This window comes from Spermophilus citellus, assembly GCF_964194105.1.
Source record: "Spermophilus citellus genome assembly, chromosome: 10".
In the NCBI taxonomy this organism is placed as follows: domain Eukaryota; kingdom Metazoa; phylum Chordata; class Mammalia; order Rodentia; family Sciuridae; genus Spermophilus; species Spermophilus citellus.
This window is the reverse complement of record NC_138197.1, coordinates 74,778,026-74,796,518: the sequence shown is the minus strand read 5'-3', so window position 1 is coordinate 74,796,518 and position 18,493 is coordinate 74,778,026. Positions and strand designations below refer to the sequence as shown.

Below are 18,493 nucleotides of genomic sequence, written 5' to 3'. Positions count from 1 at the left end.
AGAGACTCTGTGTTTAATAGAAGAAAAAGTTGACCCTAATCTCCATGACGTGGGGTCAGGCCCCAAATTCCTTAATAAGACACGTATAGCACAAGAGTTAAAACCAAGAATCAACAAATGGGATGAATTCAAACTAAAAAGTTTTTTTTCTCAGCAATAGAAATAATATGTGAGGTGAATAGGGAACCTACATCCTGGGAACAAAATTTTACCCCTCACACATCAGATAGAGCACTAATCTCTAGGATATACAAAGAACTAAAAAAGTTAAACAACAACAACAACAAAAAAATAATAACCCAATCAACAAATGGGCCAAGGACCTGAACAGACACTTCTCAGAAGCGGATATACAATCAATCAACAAATACATGAAAAAATGCTCACCATCTCTAGCAGTCAGAGAAATGCAAATTAAAACTACCCTAAGATACCATATCACTCCAGTAAGATTGGCAGCCATTATGAAGTCAAACAACAACAAGTGCTGGCCAGAATGCAGGGACAAAGGTACACTCATATATTGCTGGTGGGACTGCAAATTGCTGCAGCCAATTTGGAAAGCAGTATGGAGATTCCTTGGAAAGTTGGGAATAGAACCACCATTTGACCCAGCTATTCCTCTTCTCAGACTATACCCAAAAGACCTAAAAACAGCATACTACAGGGACACAGCCACATCAATGTTTATAGCAGCACAATTCACAATAGTTAGATTGTGGAACCAACCTAGATACCCTTCAATGGATGAATGGATAAAAAAAATGTGGCATATATACACAGTGGAATATTACTCAGCGCTAAAAAATAACAAGATCATGGCATTTGCAGGGAAATGAATGGCATTAGAGTAGATTATGCTAAGTGAAGTTAGCCAATCCCAAAAAACAAATGCCTAATGTCTTCTCTGGTATAAGGGGGTGGGGACTCAAAATGGGGTAGGGAGGAAGAGCATGAGAAGATTATTACTAAATAGGGAAGAGAGGTGGGAGGGAAAGAGAGGGAGAAGGGGAATTACAAAGTAGATGGAAGGAGACCTTCATCGTTATACAGAATACATATATAACGATGTGAGGAAAAAGAAAAAAAATAAAGAAGTGTGTCACATTAGATTGGGTAGAGAGAAGTGATGGGATGGGAGGTGAAGGGATGGGGGGAAAAGAAGGACAGCAGAATAAAATAGACATTATTATTGCTGTGGGTAGATAGGTGACTGCATAACCAATGTGATTCTGCAACCTGTACACTCAGAAAAATGAGAAATTATACCCCACCTGATTCAAACTTAAGATATGTCAGATCACTGTACTGTCATGTGTAAATAATTAAAACAAATTAAAAAATTTTTAAAAATGTTGAGGTGATGAAAAATAAGGGTAAAGCCAAGATGAATAGTAAGATGAGGGAAGTTAACATGGCAATTAAATATTGTGCTTTTAATGAGGATGAAATTAGTTATAGTATGTAATTCTTTTTTAAATTATAAGAACAATATGTTCATTGTAGTAGTAATTCTTTATCTTATTATTACAGAATAACCCTTAGTTTACAGGTGACCAGCATCTAACAAAAACAAAGTATTAACAATCAAAAAGAAGTATGTAGAAATTTTTATATTTTAAAAATATAATTAAATATCAATTAAAGCTTCATGTTTTGTAACAAAGTATGTTTCATAGTTATTTTTATTTTCATTAAATATTACATAATAATAAAATATAAAGTAATTCCAATTAAAGGAAATAAATAGTTGTAGAAGACAGCATTGTACATTCTCTGTGGGATACAAAAAATGAATATAACCATTCTCAAGGGAGATCTACAATAGAGAAGAGTAAGGAGGCTACTGAAAAAACTGAAGGGTGACTAATCGAAATCCCTCAAGGTATATAAGATAGCAGAGATGTGGCCTGGCCTTTGTCTTGTTCCCAGCAGATCAAATATTTGGAAAATAAAACAACTAGACTTGAAATATTTGAAATAGAATGTACAAACAGTTGGAAGCAGGATTCTGGTTTAAGTATATAGTCACTCTACCCAATGAGGTCATATCTCTCTCTCTTCTTTCTTTAAATATTACTTTCTTAAACTTCCAGATCAAATTAATAAAGGGGAACATAGTGTATTGTTATGTTTTCTGAAGGTTTCTAACATTACATTTTTATTTCCTAAAATACTTCCCTTCGGTCACCGTAAAATAAAGAAACTATAAAATCAAATTTGATTAGTGTGAACTTTGCTAATGTCTGGCTGAAAAGCAATGATTTTACATTGTGTTCTTCCCAACAGAAATTTGACCAACTAAAATATTATATGGAAAAGACAGCTATCAGGATTTAGCAGACCAAATCCACAGAATAGCATACAAAAACAGGGCAGTGTTTGAAGATCTGGGAACTAACTGAGTGGGTTAAGGTGAATGAGAGAGGTTTTCCTGTACATTTCTAGATGTCCTGGTGGATGAATGGATCCATGGAATGAGTGTCTCATGTGGGACAAACTGATTAAGGAAGAAAATATTTTTCCATAAAACTTAACAGAGAAGGAAGGTTGATGTTGAAATGAAAAATATACTGTGCCACAATCCAAGTGACAGAGTTTCTAAGATCTAAGGCAAGTAGTTACTTTCAAATATATGCTTCAAAACAAAATGAAAAATAAATACATGTTACTTTTAGCTCAGCAATGAAAAATGTTTGACTACTGTGTGCGCACACTCACACACATATACATATATATGCAGATATATACATATATTTTTAACAAATCATCAAAGTTTTCAAACATTAATGATCTTGATATAATTAAAAGAAAAATCAATAAGTGAATATATTCCCTGGATACTACATGAAATAATCACATTATTTAATTTATAGTAAATATGCATACATAATATGTATAAAATGTTCATATGTTATCTTAGTAATTACTATAAAACATTAATATTAAAATACAATTAATAATTAAATCAAATAATTTATATTTTTAAAATGTATTTTATTTTTTAACAAAATCATTAGTTTATTTCTTATATCACAAAAGGAGTAAAATGTTTAGTTTTGCCTTTTGATAAAATCAAGATAATCTATTTTTGTTTTCAGGTTGTAGTATTATCTGATGCATTCCCCAGGGGAAAAGAAAGAGAAATGCATGTTTCATGTGATTGTTTTAACAAAAAAAGTAATAATATTTTTCATAAATGGACACAGTATAAGAATTATTGATTTTATTCGACATCTCTCAGTGATGTGGCCTACTGTATAAAAATTTCCTAAATACTGCCACTCGATTTATAATAAAAGAACTAGTAGCAAGCAAGCTGGACTTAGTAAGAATTAAAATATAATAAAAAGATGATAATCAAAATAAAATTGTTAACATTGTGGTTGATATTTTAGAATTGTATAAATAAGGTCTATATTAATCATAATAACTGATGTCTTTCTTCTCTCTTTAATTCTCCTTGACCCGCAATATCTTTAAAGGAGGAAAAAGGGGAGACCAGGAGATAGGGACAAAGAGAGAGAGACACAGAGAGAGAGAGAGAGAGAGATGAACCACAGAACCACACAGTGATCACAGAAATTGTGCTCCTAGGCATTTCGGATGATCCCTGAACTTCAGATTGTAATTTTCCTCTTTGTGTTTCTCACGTACATATTAAGTGTCACTGGGAATCTGACTATCACCACTCTAACTTTGGTGGACTCCCATCTACAGACTACTATGTGTTTCTTCCTCCAGAACTTCTCTTTCTTAGAAATCTCATTTACAACAGTGTGTATCCCTAGGTTTCTAGATGCTATTGTCACCCAGGATAAGACCATTCTCTATAACAACTGTGAAGCTCAACTCTTTTTCTCTATCTTCATGGGAGTGACAGAATTTTACATTCTCACTGCCATGTCCTATGACCTCTATGCCATCTGCATGCTCCTTCATTACACAACCATCATGAACAGGAAACTCTGCACCCTGCTTGTACCTAGTGCCTGGGTGGGTGGGTTTTTGACCATATTCCCATCCCTGATGCTTCTGCTCTACCTGGATTACTGTGCTTCCAATATCGTTGATCATGCTTGTGATTATTTCCCCTCTTACAACTGTCTTGCTCAGATACATGGCTTCTAGAAGTCATTGGTTTCTACTCTGCGCTGGTTACTTTGCTATTCACTTTGGCATTAGTAATTTTATCTTACATGTACATTATTAGGACAATTTTGAGAATTCCATCTGTCATTCAGAGCAAAAAGGTTCCTCCACTTGTTTATCTCACATGATTATCATTTCTATTTCTTATGGAAGTTGTATATTCATGTATGCTAATCCATCTGCCAAAGACTAAAGGCATCACTGACTAAAGGAGTGGCTATTCTCAACACCTCTGTTGCCCCCATGCTTAACCCTTTCATTTACACCCTGAGGAACCAGCAAGTAAAGCAAGCTTTCAAGGATATGTTCCATAGGGCAGGGTATTCTACAAATAAATTAAAGAAAATTTGTAAAAAAATAAATAAATAAGGGACACTATAACAAGCAAATCAGTAAAATCTTGAAATTCATACATATCTTTATTAAGTATCCTTGTTCTCTAATGGTTTCTTTATATGCCCCAATGTATTTAATTGCAGATTTTCTCAGTCCATTCTTCCACTCCCACACTCAAGTATATCCAACATATTGTTTACTGAGTTTTAAAAGTATTCTATCATTTTACCCTACTGAGTTTTCTTAAAATGGTATATGTTTATTTAAAACATACTCTATAATGTGGTAAATAGTTTTAATTCTATTTATATTATTACATAAATGGAATACATATCACTATGTTATACTTCAGATGTAGAGCTCTAAACTTTGTGTAATTTCTCCCATGTGTTCTAGGTATATATTGATAATGCCAGAATGATTTAGATTTTAGATGTTCTGTATCTTGTTTTATTAAATTCTGTCCCTGTCCCTGCAGGTAATATGTTCTATTGAATCGTATTTTAAATGTAGAGCTCTATACTTCATGAAATTAGAAGGGAACAACTTTCAATTTCTCTGTAAACCCAGTTCCTCACTTAATATAAAAAATAAATTTAGTATTCATTATAATTATGTTAATCAGATGAGCATCAATTCAATAATTACACTTTTGGCTTGAATTATCAGTTAATAGTTAGACCACAAGAGAATTTCAACTTCAATTGTTTTATTTTCTTAAATTTTTTCCCAAGTAATATTGATTAAAAAAACTTTAAGACTAATATATTTTATTTATAAATTTGCAGACTACTGTAATTTACAAAGTAAAATGTAAAATGGTTGTACATATTCATAAAATAAAAGTCATTATACAGATTTTAATACATTTCAAAAATATGCTTAATCCTTACAATCTCAACTGTCTGCAAAAATCTGGAAATCAAAAGATTCCAATACAAGAAATTATAATGGTAATGCCTCTCTGAGAAATTCAATCTTCAGGAATTTTTGTGACTTAAAGATGAACATGTGCCTTTCAATTAAATGTCTTCCAATAGTTTTTTGAATTTAATATTTCCAAGGAACTTTCACTGTGGTATTAGATTTATTCATTAAAAAATATATCCACTAAAGAAACGATTCAGTGATTAAAAATTTTATTCTTATTCTCATGTAGAACTAAGTAATAGAATAAAATAAGTAAATAGGTGATAACATTGTAATTGGTGTGTTATATCTCTATGAGGAATGTATTGTACATATTTCGAAAAAAAACAATACCTTTTATTTATTTATTTATTTTTATGTGGTGCTGAGGATTGAACTCAGTATTTCACACATGCTAGGCAAGTGCTCTACCACTGAGCCACAACCCTGGCCTCTATAAGTGTACGTAGTTACAAATATATTGAGATATAAATAATAATAGGTTTGCTCATAACACTAACAATTTACATAATTGTACCAATAGAAAGTTAGGATGTTTATTATTTTTGTTTCTTGTTCCAGGATAATAGCCATGATATGCATAACAAGTAAAAAAATAAATAAATAAAATATCTCAAAGCCTTAGGTAAATATGCCACTAATAACAAATATTTTCTTAATACTTCAAATTGTCAGACATATTACTAACTGTATGAACTTAATTATGTCTTTGCAACTCTATGACATTTGCAGAAATAGTTTTGCCAGTGGCTAATGACTTATCAATGCTGTCATACAAATAGTGTGAGTGGTTAAATGCTTTTAAACTAAACTGCCCTGTCAAAACAAAAGCTGTGCTGATCAAACTCAGTACACAAAGAATTGTTTTCTTAATTACACTTTGGTCTGTCAAATTCTAATAAAAATAAAGAAAAAAGTTCTATGTATATGTATTTGCATATCCATTCAAATACTGAATTTTCTTTTGGTAAATTCAGACCTATTATTACCCAACAAATTATAAGCAATATGGCACATGTTTCTCTTTAGATGAATGTGTGGAAGAGCATTTGTAAATTTTTTTTAAGTTTTAGATGGACACAAAATATTTTTATTTATTTATTTATTTTAGCTACTTCTTACTGGTATTTTTTTCATTTTTTAAAAAAATTTATTTTGCTATATATGACAACAGAATGCATTACAATTCATATTACACCTATAGAGCCAATTTTTTATATCTCTGGTTGTACACATCCTTTGTGTCTTCATACATGTACTTAGGGTAATAATGACCATCACATTCCACCATCTTTCCTACTCTTATACCCCCTCCCTTCCACTCCCTCTCCCTTTCCCCTTTGCTCCTGTCTAGAGATTATTTAATCCTCCCCCACACCCACCCTCTGCAGCATATTATGGATCAGCATCCTTAAATCCGAGAAATCATCAGGCATTTGTTTTTTTGAGATTAGTTAATTTCACTTAGCATTTTATTCTCCAGCTCCATCCATTTACTTGCAAATGCTATGATTGTATTCTCTTTTAATGCTGATCTATATTCTGTCATGTATATAGACCACATTTTCTTTATCCATTCATCTACTGAAGGGCATCTATGTTGGTTCCACAGTTTAGCTATTGTGAATTGTGCTGCTGTAAACATTGAAGTGGCTGTGTCCCTGTAGTATGTTGTTTTTAAGTCCTTTGGGTATAAACAGAGGAGTGGGATAGCTGGGTCGAATTGTGGTTCCATTCCCAGTTTTCCAAGGATTCTCCACACTGCTTTCCACATTAGCTACACCAATTTGCAGTCCCACCAGCAATGTATGACTGTGCCTTTTCCCCCCACATCCTCACCAATACTTATTGTTGTTTGTATTCTTAATAGCTGCCATTCTGCCTGAAGTGAGATGAAATTTTAAAAGTAGCTTTGATTTGCATTTCTCTAATTACTAGAGATGTTGTCCTTTTCTTATCAAATCTGTTTAAATATGTACATTCTAAACTCCTTCTTTGACATTTTTTTTTTCCCACAGGGTGCCTATCACCCCCCAGGAATATCCTCTCAGAGGAATGCTGCCAGGTGTATTTCCACAGCCAGAATCCTTACAAAAGGGTAGGGGCAGGAGAGATAGTTTAGAGACTAAATTAAAGACCAGGAATTGTGGGGTCCCTATGTGACATAAGGGGCTAAGATCACTCTGTATCACACGAGAGGACTCCAAATGATATTCCTAGGGTGCATTCTTCCAACAGAGACTGGAAACCCTCACACCCTAGCAACCCTTACTTTCCTGAGGATAGAGATGCCAGCACACTCTGGACAACCCCACATATCAGATGAGAAGAGAAGCAAAGAAACTATTGAATTCCAACAGAATTGTCAGAATGGCTATACTACCAAACCATTATGTAGATTTAATGGAATTTCTATTAAAATCCCAATGTTATTTTTCATAGAAATACGGAAAGCAATCATAAAATTCATTTGGAAGAATAAGAGACCTAGAAGAGTCAAAGCAAGCCTTAGCAAGAAGAGTAAATTAGGATGCATCACAATACCAAAACTTAAACTATACTACAGAGCTGTAGAAACAAAAACAGCATGGTATTGACATCAAAACAGATATGTACATCAATGGTATAGAATAGAAGACACAGAGAGAACCCACACAAATAAGTTATCTCATACTAGACAAAGATGCCAAAAACATACATTGTAGAAAAGATAACGTCTTTTGACAAATGGTGCTGGGAAAACTGAATATCCATATATAGCAAAATGAAATTAAAACCCTATCTTACACCCTGCACAATACTCAACTCATAGTGGATCAAGAGCCTAGGAATTACACAAGAGTCCTTGTGCTGAACGGAAGAAAAACAGGCCCAAATTTTCATCATTTTAGCTTAGGAACTGACTTCCTTAATAAAATTTATAAAGCACAAGAAGTAAAATCAAGAATCAATAAATGGGGTGGCATAAAACTTAAAAGCTTCTTCTCAACAAAGGAAACCTTCAATTAAATGAAGAGAGAGCCTTCACAATGGGAGAAAATGAACCCCAAATGGAGCACTAATCTCCAGGATATGTAAAGAACTAAAAAAAAAAAAAAAAAAAAACCTAATCAATAATAGGTCAAGGAAGTGAATAGACACCACTCAGAAGATGATACACAATCAATCAACAAATATATGAAAATGTTCAACAACTCTAGCAATTAGAGAATTGCAAATCAAAACTACTCTAAGTTTCATCTTAATCCCATCAGAATGGCAATTGTCAGTAATACAAATAACAATAAATGTTGGTGAGGTTGTGTGGAAAAAGATACACTCATACATTGCTGGTGGGACCGCAACTGGGTTTAATCACTCTAGACAGTAGTATGGAGATTCCTCAGTAAACTTGGAATGGAACCACCATTTGACCCAGTTATCAAACTCTTTGGGATATATCCAAAGAACTTAAAAATTAACATGGTACAGTGATGCAGCCATATCAAAGTTTATAGCAGCTCAACTCACAATAGCTGAACTATTGAACCAACCTAGATGTCCTTCAACAAATGAATGGATAAAGAAAATGTGGTATATATATACAATGGAACATTACTCAGTCTTAATGAAGAATAATTTTGGCATTTTCTGATAAATAGATGGAACTGTCATGCTAAGCAAAATAAGACAATCCCCCAAAATCAAAGGCCAAATGTTTTCTCTGCTATGTGGATGCTGAACCATATTAGAGGGTGGGGCTAGGGAAGAATGGAGGAACTTTGTACTGGCCAGAGGGGAGTGAGGGTAGGAGAGAGGATGTGTGGATGACAGGATGTTGGAATGAGACAGACATTATTCCCTTATGTACACATATGATTTGCCCAAATGGTGTGACTCTGCATCATTTACAGCCAGAGAAATGAGAAGTTATGCTCCATATGTGCACAATGATTTGAAGTGTATTCTGCTGCCATGTATAATTAATTAGAATGAAAAGATGATAATAATTATATAAGAAAATCTCTTAAATGGTGTAAGTAAATAAAAACTTGTTAGAGAAACTTAGCTAAATATTTATGCAGAAAATTTATAATTGTATAGGAAATGGATATTTGATTTGTGAAATAATATTAAATCCCACAAATAATTATAGAAACTCAAGTTCAATGCCAGCATCAGGAAAAGCAAGGCACTAGCAGCTCAGTGAGACCCTGTCTCTGAATAAAATAGGAGATAAGGCTAGAGATGTGGCTTAGTGGTTCAGTGCTGCTGAGTTCAATCGTTGGTAACCCATCCCCATCATCCCAAAAAGATTTCAAGTTGGAGCCATGCAGGGAAGGTGCAGAAAATGTGAATGGGAAATGGCAATGAATTTCAGTAATTTCTTAGAGAGTGTTTACCAAAACATTAGCAGCAAAGTAGGTAATTCTCAAACACTTAGTGAGAAAATACTCTGGGAGGGTACATATTAGTTCAGCAGCCTGACTAAAAACACCTCTGGAGAATTATTATTACTTCTCTTTTCACTTCCAAGTTTTTCACAGCTCCTCTCATGGTTTTAATTTACCACACTAAGAAAGAAACTGTGAGAAATGGCCTACTAGCTGACCTAGAAAGTCATGTGTGATGTTAACTCAGCTATGTTTAATTCAATGGTATGAAAACCAAAGCCATGGTATCAGAGAGTGCAAATCACTGCTTCTGTTGAAGGCTCTACTCAAAGAGTGATGTCAGTGAATTTGCAACTATTCCCTGCATTTCTATTTTTTTCCCAAAGAGTTCATGAATTGGAAATAATTCTTCCTTGTTTTTTTGTAGAATTCATCTTCAGACCATTTTTTTGGGGGGGTTTTCTTTTCTTGGGGACAGTTTTGTTTACTACTTCCATTTCTTTAATTGTAATTAGTCTGTTTAGGCTATTCTTGATTCAGTCTTGCTAGGATATATATTTATAGGCATCTTTCCATTTCCTCTAGGTTATTCAATATTTTTGGCATGAAATTTTTAATAATAGTCCATTATGATTCTTTTATTTCTGAAACATCCACCATAATGTTTACTTTTTCATTTCTAATTTTATTATTTTAGTTTTCTCTCCTTTTATTCTCAGTTAGACCCACATAGGATTTATTGATTTTGTATTTTGAAAGAAAATAACTCTTATTTGGATAAAGTGGAAAATTATACACACTCCCTTAAGGTGGAAAGGACAAATTCTTCTTTTTGATTAGATATAATTATTCTTTATAAAATGATGAAAGTTCTCATTTTTTTAAAGTATATAAAACATCAATAAAAATACCAGCAATATTTAGCTTAGGAGATATAGTTGAAATACATAAAAAATAAAGCAAAAATAAAGAATTTATTAGGAAAACAAAATCTATAATTACAATTATCAGGCATTGAATAGTTAATGAAAATGTCAAGTTGTAGAAGTATTAATAATTATATAAGTTGAAAAAAATTAAAACATTGATATATACTATATTATATATAAAATTTTGCATACAATAAAGGTGGAAGATCACAGGAAAAACTATAAACTTTTAAATACATATTACTGGGCAAATTGAAAATCAATTTGAAATGATGGAAAATTAGCTCATTTCTTACACCATACACAAAAATTGACTTTTATTGCCTTAGGGATCTAAATGTAAAAAATGAAAATAAATAATATTGAAAGAAATTGTGGATTTCTTTCTGAATTTTTAACTGATACACAGAACATAAAGTTTTGATATGTACATTATGAAATATTTAAGTAAGGTAAAGACATATATCTCCTCAAATATTTTTATTTATTCATGGCTAAAACATTCAATAGCCTTTCTTTCACATTTTTGAAATATACAGTTGGATTTTTGTTATCTATGTTCACCTTGCCATGCAAAGGACTTCTTACTCCTATCTAAATGTATTTTAATTCCTAATGATAAACCAGTCCTCATCTCTCCTTCTGTCTTATTTTTATAGTTCTTTTAACTATCATTCTACTATAGGTATTTATGAAATAAAAATTTTTAGATTCCATACAAGTGATATCATATAGTACTTGTCTTTCTGTGTCTTGCTTTTTACACTTAACATAATGATCTCCAATTTCATCTGTGCTTTTCAAATGACAGGATTTCATTCTCCTTCCCCCATTGTTGAATAGTATTCTAGTGTATGCATGGACCATGTTTTCTTTATTATTCATCAGTTGATGAACATTTGGGTTGTTTTCATTTCTTAGCTAATGTGAATAATCTACAAGAAACATAGGAGTACAGATTTTCCTCTGACATACTGATTTCATTTCCTCTGAATATGTGCCCAGCAGTGGGATTCCTGGAGTATATGACACTTCCATTTCTAATTTTTGAGGAACCTCCATACTGTTTTCCATGTTGGTCATAATACAGATTCCCACCAACGTGTGCATGGGTAATGTTTTCTCCACATCTTCACTTGCACTTGGTATCTTTTGTATTTTTGATTACAGTCATTCTTATCTTAGTGAGGTAATATTGTGGTTTTGGTTTTCAATTTCCCGATAACTAGTCATGATGAAAATGTTTTCCTATTTGTGTTGGTGATTTGTTTTCTTTTCAGAGATATCTATTAAGCTTCATTGCCCATAACTATATCAGGTTATGGGTCAGAGGAACAGAATAGAAAGCCTAGAAGCAAACCCACATGCCTACAGCCACTGATTTATGATAAAGAAGCTAAGAACATGAATTGGAGAAAAAATAGTCTTTTTCAATAAATAGGTCTGGTGAGATTCAATATACAAACACAGAGAAATGAAGCTAAGTTCCCATCTCTCACCAGTTCCAAGAACTTACACAAAAAGAAGGAAATACTTAAATGTGAAACCTGAAACAATAAAAATACTAGAAGAAAATATAGGTGGGATTTTTAAGTCATTGAAATGGGCAAGGATTTTTGGATGAGACCCCAAAAACACAGGACACAAAAGCAAAATATGTGAATGGAATTATATTAAACACAAAGCTATTCAACATAGGAAACAGTCAATATGGTGAATTATTTTACATCTTTGATATAAGAAAAGAGTTTCTTGCTGTTAATCAAATTTAAGCAAAATAAAAATTATTGAAACATTTGAATACACAAAAATAAACTTTTTTTAGGACACCTACATAGACACAACCTCATGAAATCAAGTCACAGGCAAATTAGGAGGAAATGTTTGTACAATTCAAATGTAAAAATGATATTATTGATATATAAAGAACTCTTTAAGGGTAATAAAATAAAAAATTGATAGACAAAATTAGCTAAATATATATATATATATATATATATATATATATATATAGGCAATTCATAATTATATAGGAAATGACTATTTGATTTATGAAATAATATTTGTGAAATAATATTAAATCCACAAATAATTACAGAAATTCAACATAACTTTATCCTGAGTTACTATGCCTAACCCATAAGGTAGAAAACATTTTGTTACTATAAAACATACCCCATTATTAAGGTTGATGAGAAACAAAAACCCTAATAATACACTGTTGTTGGGAACTGAAATATTGTGTGCAGAAAATGACTTAACATTGTAACTGAAAATGAATGGTATTTGCTCTTGGTTTAGAAATCCCAATTTTAGGAATTTATATGTAATATGTAATTTGTGTTTTTATTAAAAAAACTTATGAAAATATATATACATAATTTTATTCATTGGTGTACTCTAATTGTCAAAATTGGAGCAATCTCTTAGACAAAATATGAAAACAATTAAAGCAACTTTGATTCATGATTACAAAGAAGGTGTATGCAACCATTAACAAATTTGAAATATTTCCATGAGTTGATGTGGTGTTTTTGATAGGATGTTGTTGTTTATTGAATAAACCAAAAGGAAACAAGGTACTTGTAGTATAATATATTTAGCCTGAAGTCAATTGGTCTGCAAGAGGCTATATTTTTCCTTCTCATATTCTCACTTTTTATATCAACCTAAAAACGTTCTTCTTTCTCTTTCTAAACCCTAAATTATCTATCTGGGACTTGGTGAGTGTAGATGATCAACTAGTATATCAACATATAAAAAATTATTTGGATGCACAGTTAGAATATATAAAAATGTGTGTGAGTGTGTGTGTGTGTGTGTGTGTGTGTGTGTGTGTATTTGTAGAAAATACTTCTGTAATTCACAATCCCTTAGGAAATGATGTTATGGGATCTCATTTACCCTGATAATTCTTAGTTCTTGTTAGATCTTTTCCTGTAAGACAAAAGACATAAATCCTTCATGATATCAAGGGAAGGTTAACTTTCATATTTTCTTGCACATCATATTTAGCAAGGAGTACCAATACTTCAGATAAGTGGTTATAGTAAATTTTAGAAAAGAAGGTAATTTGATAAATTTTCTAAGAACATGTAATAAATCGGTCAAAATTAAGATTTCTAAAATAACATTTAAATCAATCATATGTTTTATATAGAATTAAATGCTTAGGGAGAATAATGAATCTTCAGTGCTCTCTACTTAGTAGGATGATGAGTTAAGTATGGAAGTGCAGAAGGTTGGCCCAAATAAGTGTATACAAAAATGTGTTAACTACTAAATCACTAGTGTTTTAACTACTATCTATACTTCAGGTTGTAGATACTTTGAAAGATTATACATAAGATGAATAATGATTTAACACTGACAAGCCTTTTAAGTTTTAATTTTTATGTGATATTCACAATTTTCAGCAAAACTGCATATAATTGCAGTTATTGGCCTGTGTTCACATGATCTTATATTACGTTCCCTCACAGAATGTGTTGTACAGATACATCTACAGCATGTACATGTGGTGGTTGAATCAGGATAAATCAACAGTTTGATATGAAAAAAAAATTCTAGGTTATTACATAATTTAACATTTCTTTCAGAGTTTCCATTTGGATGGTTTGTGTAAAGGAGACAATTTTATAATAAGTAATTTCATAGTCATCTGAATGTGGTAAAGAACTCTGGACATGGGCCAACTGCTGTTTCCACTGGTTTATGCATTTATTACAGATGATTAAAAAGGGAACTATAAATTCTGTTTGCAACCAAATTGTGTTGGAGCCGTTGCTTTTCTTTGGCTTATCCTGCTTCTTCTGCCTAGTATATCTTGTCTCTCTTCATCCTTTCTAAGGCCCATCTAAAGATCCAAATACTCAGATATCTTCTTTAAATTCTTGTAGTACACATTGGGAAGACCTCTCTTTTTTTGTTTGGCTTTTGGCTCTTTTAATATGTTTGTTTTTATATGCATTTTTTTGTCTCAAGAATAAATTATGCTTTAGAGGTTGAAAATAATTCTGTTAATATCCTCAATGCAAAACACAAGATTTTCCATAGCAACTATTTAAAATAGTTTTAATTATTTTGTTGTGATCATAGAAACACCTGAGAAATAATATTTTTGTATGGGTGTCACTAAATCTTTTTAGAAGTAGTGTTCACATAATTCATCTTTTAGTAAAATCTTATAAAACCCTGAGTACAAGCTTTTAGAAAACTGTGCAATCTTAATGTCAGGACTTCTGAAAATAACCTCTATTTATCTGACCCCTTGCTCTAAATGCAAGCCTGAAAACAGTTTTTAAATGTTTAATCTCTTTTGTCCCACATAACACATACAGATCACCAAGAATAGTAATTGTGGCATATAGAGTTCTCAATAGGCACAAGATTATAGTTATTGTCCTAGTAGCCTGTTTGTCTGACATTTGGAAATCTATGTTAAGAAGGCTGCACCTGCTATCCAAAATTTGTCTGAACTACAATCCAGTTGTCACTTTTCTCCCCCATCTAGATCATGCTGACTTAAAGTATACTCATCGTTGTATTCTACAGTTTATGGAATCAGCAAAGAGGTTTGTTTTAATAATAGAAGCATATTTAGTTTTAAAATTTCTTCCTTATTACTTCCTTACTGTATATATAATATTACATTTCTTAATTTTAAAAAAATATTTATTAGTTGTTTAGTTATAGGTGTACACGATATCTTTATTTTTTATTTGTATGTGGTGCTGAAGATCAAACCCAGTGCCTCATGCATGCTAGGCAAACGCTCTACCCTGAGCCACAACCCCAGCCCCTAACTTTCTTATTTTAACCTTTCAATTTTTCCATAAGCTTATTCCCCTAACTTTTAAAAAATATAACACTTCTTTAGGTTTTTATGACACTTTCTTTCTCCTCACATTGCATTTCCTTCTCATAACATATCCCAAATGTTATTTGATAGATCTTCCTCCATAACCCCAATCATTCAGACCTGATAAAAGAAAGAGGATGGTAATGGGAAACCATATAGTATTGACGGTGTTTATCATAGTGGGTTCAAATGATGACCCATATTTGAAAGTTGTGTAATTTGTTTTCATGCTTCTCAATTATTTGCTAAACACTGTTTTGATTTGATAATTTCTGCACTCAGCCTACTGGATACTCACTAGATCCTTATAAATATTTTCCTTCTTGGATATATATCATATACTATTATGTGTATATATATATATATATATATATATATATATATATATATATATTATATTATATATATCCTATACTATTATGTGCTACAGAAAAGAAAACTAATTCCTGTAACCATTGTCACTTCAATGACAATTTGCTTGAAATATTAGGTAAATTCAGAAAGCAAAAATGCATCAAGCCAGGCTTGTGAAATCAAAATATTCATACTCAGAGAATTTTAATGATATGTAAATGTAAAATTAAAACTGTGCCAAATGAGATCAAAATAGGAAAAATGAATAATACAACATTCAGGAAAAGACAGCTCAATAGGGCATTGATGCCCAAATACAACAATGTTGATATGGCATTGCATGCGAAGTTCCATTTAAACTTCAGGCAATAGACTTCTTTACCATTAAATTTTATTTGAAAAACATTTCTTAATCAAGTTCTTAAAGGATTGTTTTACTTGCTGGTTCCTTAAGGAGTAAATAAAAGGATTTAACATTGGGGCAACAGAGGTATTGAGCACAGCTATGCCCTTGGTCAATGCTTCTCCTTCTTTGGCTGAAGTTTTGACATACATGAAAATGCAGCTTCCATAAGAAATGGAGACAACAATCATGTGTGAGGAGCAAGTGGAAAAGGCCTTTTTCCTTTGCTCAGCAGAGGGGATCCTCAGAATTGTTTTAATGATGAACATATAGGACAGAATCACTAATGTTAAGGTTGTAATCAGAGTTAATATGGCCAGGATAAATGCCAAGAGCTCTAGGAGGGATGTGTCTGTGCAGGAGATCAAGAACAAAGGAGAGGAGTCACAAGTGAAGTGGTCAATCATGTTGGAGTCACAGAAATCCAGTTGTAGTCCCATGATCACAGGTGGAAAGATGATGAGAAAGCCGGTCAGCCAAGAACCAAGGAAAAGCAGGGTGCAGATCCTGCTGTTCATTATTGTTGTGTAGTGCAGTGGCTTGCAGATAGCCACATAACGGTCATAGGACATGGCAGTCAAAAGGAAAAATTCTGTTGCACCAAGCAGTATGAGGAAAAACACCTGGGCTGCACAAGAACTATAGGAAATGGTCTTATCCCCTGTTATGATGCTGACCAGGTATCTAGGAATAGAAACTGTGGTGAATGAGATTTCTAGGAAAGAGAAATTCCTAAGGAAGAAATACATGGGTGTTTTTAGGTGCAAGTCTACCAGAGTGAGGGTGATAATTGTTAAGTTTCCAGTAATGCTCAGTATGTAGGTGAAAAACAGAAATAGAAAAATGAAAATATTTAGCTTTGGGTCATCTGTTAATCCCAGAAGAATGAACTCAGTTGCAGATGTATGGTTTTTCATTTTTTATTGTTTACTTCTTATAGGTCTAAAAATGAAAATTTGAAACAATGATTTAGTGAGTATGGTACTAAATTTTCACCACTTCTTCTGAATTAGGAAACATAAAAGGCTTATAAAGAAACAAAGAATTGATTTTAGGAAAAAAAATTACTGGTACTGGTGGGGACCCAACATGGCGGCCGGCGAGGAAGCAGTATTTTCAAGATCTCCACAGTAACGCGATCAGAAAGACCCATTAATACACCTAGAATCTACCTACGGAGGAACCTCTAGCAAAATTCCGTGGAAAGGAGACCTGCTGGGAATCAGTAAGTTTATTAGAGGTGACAGTTTGTCCCAGACGAGTGAATCTTGGCCACGCGGTGCAGAGGTTCAGTCTCGCTGCCAGCCGCCGCCAAACGGCCACCAGCGCCGCCTGCCCGGTTCTGCAAACGGCCCCCGGCGGCCGGGCCCGGCGCGAGCGATAAGGGTCCCCACCTGCACGGCAAACAGCCCCCCCGCCCACCCAGCTCAGGAGGCGACGTGAAGGGAATCTAACCAAGCCTTTATGAAATAGCGAACTGGGCTGCGTACGGGGGTTGCTGAACTGCTGAAACTGGTGCTCAGAGTAGCGGCTTTAATAGAGACTTTGCACAGCTTGTTAGAGCTCCTTTCACCATTAGTCTGTAGTGGACCACCCGGCCAAGCAGCAGAAAAAACAAGATTGAAAAAGAGACGCTTGGCTCCCGGTCGCTTTCCTGTTCAGAGCCGCGGGCGCTTTGTGCCCATATGCTTCCTCTTTCACTTTGCTCCCTGCAGAGAAGCTGAATGGGTAATCAGCAGTGGATTTTAAGTACCTGAGGCAAAGAAAGCTCAGTACACCCCGCCCTTTTTTTTTTTTTTTTTTTTTAATATTGTCTATACAGGGAGAGTTAGTGGACTGAAATTGTTGGCTGGGCTGGGGTTTCGGGCCGAAAATCCACTCCGCGGGAGCCGCCATTTGCTTTCGGCACGCTGCCTTGATGGCCCTGTCTACACTGTCCAGCAGCCACATCTAGAGACTGGAACTGGGCTGCGTGCCGAGCCCTGTCCTCTGAAGGCTGGACCACGGCCTCAAGCGCCTCGGTCGCCTGTTCCCTGCTGCACCTTGGGGCAGAGCCTGCTCTGGGGTCGTTGGGCATCCCCCTGCGAGGGGACCCGTACTCCGGAGGAAGGGGTTGGAGAGCCGCGGCAGCAGCCGCTTGGGCCCCGGGAGCTAG

At 33.7% G+C, this 18,493-nt stretch overlaps 1 protein-coding gene and 1 pseudogene across 2 annotated transcripts; one reads left to right on the top strand and one right to left on the bottom strand.

Annotated features, from left to right (window-relative positions):
• The first annotated feature begins 3,548 nt into the window (after window positions 1-3,548).
• Window positions 3,549-4,521, top strand: LOC308658241 (olfactory receptor 6C3-like; annotated as a pseudogene). Its single transcript has one exon. The product of its transcript is annotated as an olfactory receptor 6C3-like (transcript).
• Window positions 4,522-16,319: 11,798 nt separating this feature from the next.
• On the bottom strand, window positions 16,320-17,255 carry LOC308658855 (olfactory receptor 6C76-like; the record flags this gene model as incomplete). The annotated part of the gene is made up of 1 exon (XM_081311770.1): window positions 16,320-17,255. One exon carries the CDS (start codon window positions 17,253-17,255, stop codon window positions 16,320-16,322), a length of 936 nt encoding a protein of 311 aa, XP_081167896.1.
• Between the last annotated feature and the right edge of the window lie 1,238 nt (window positions 17,256-18,493).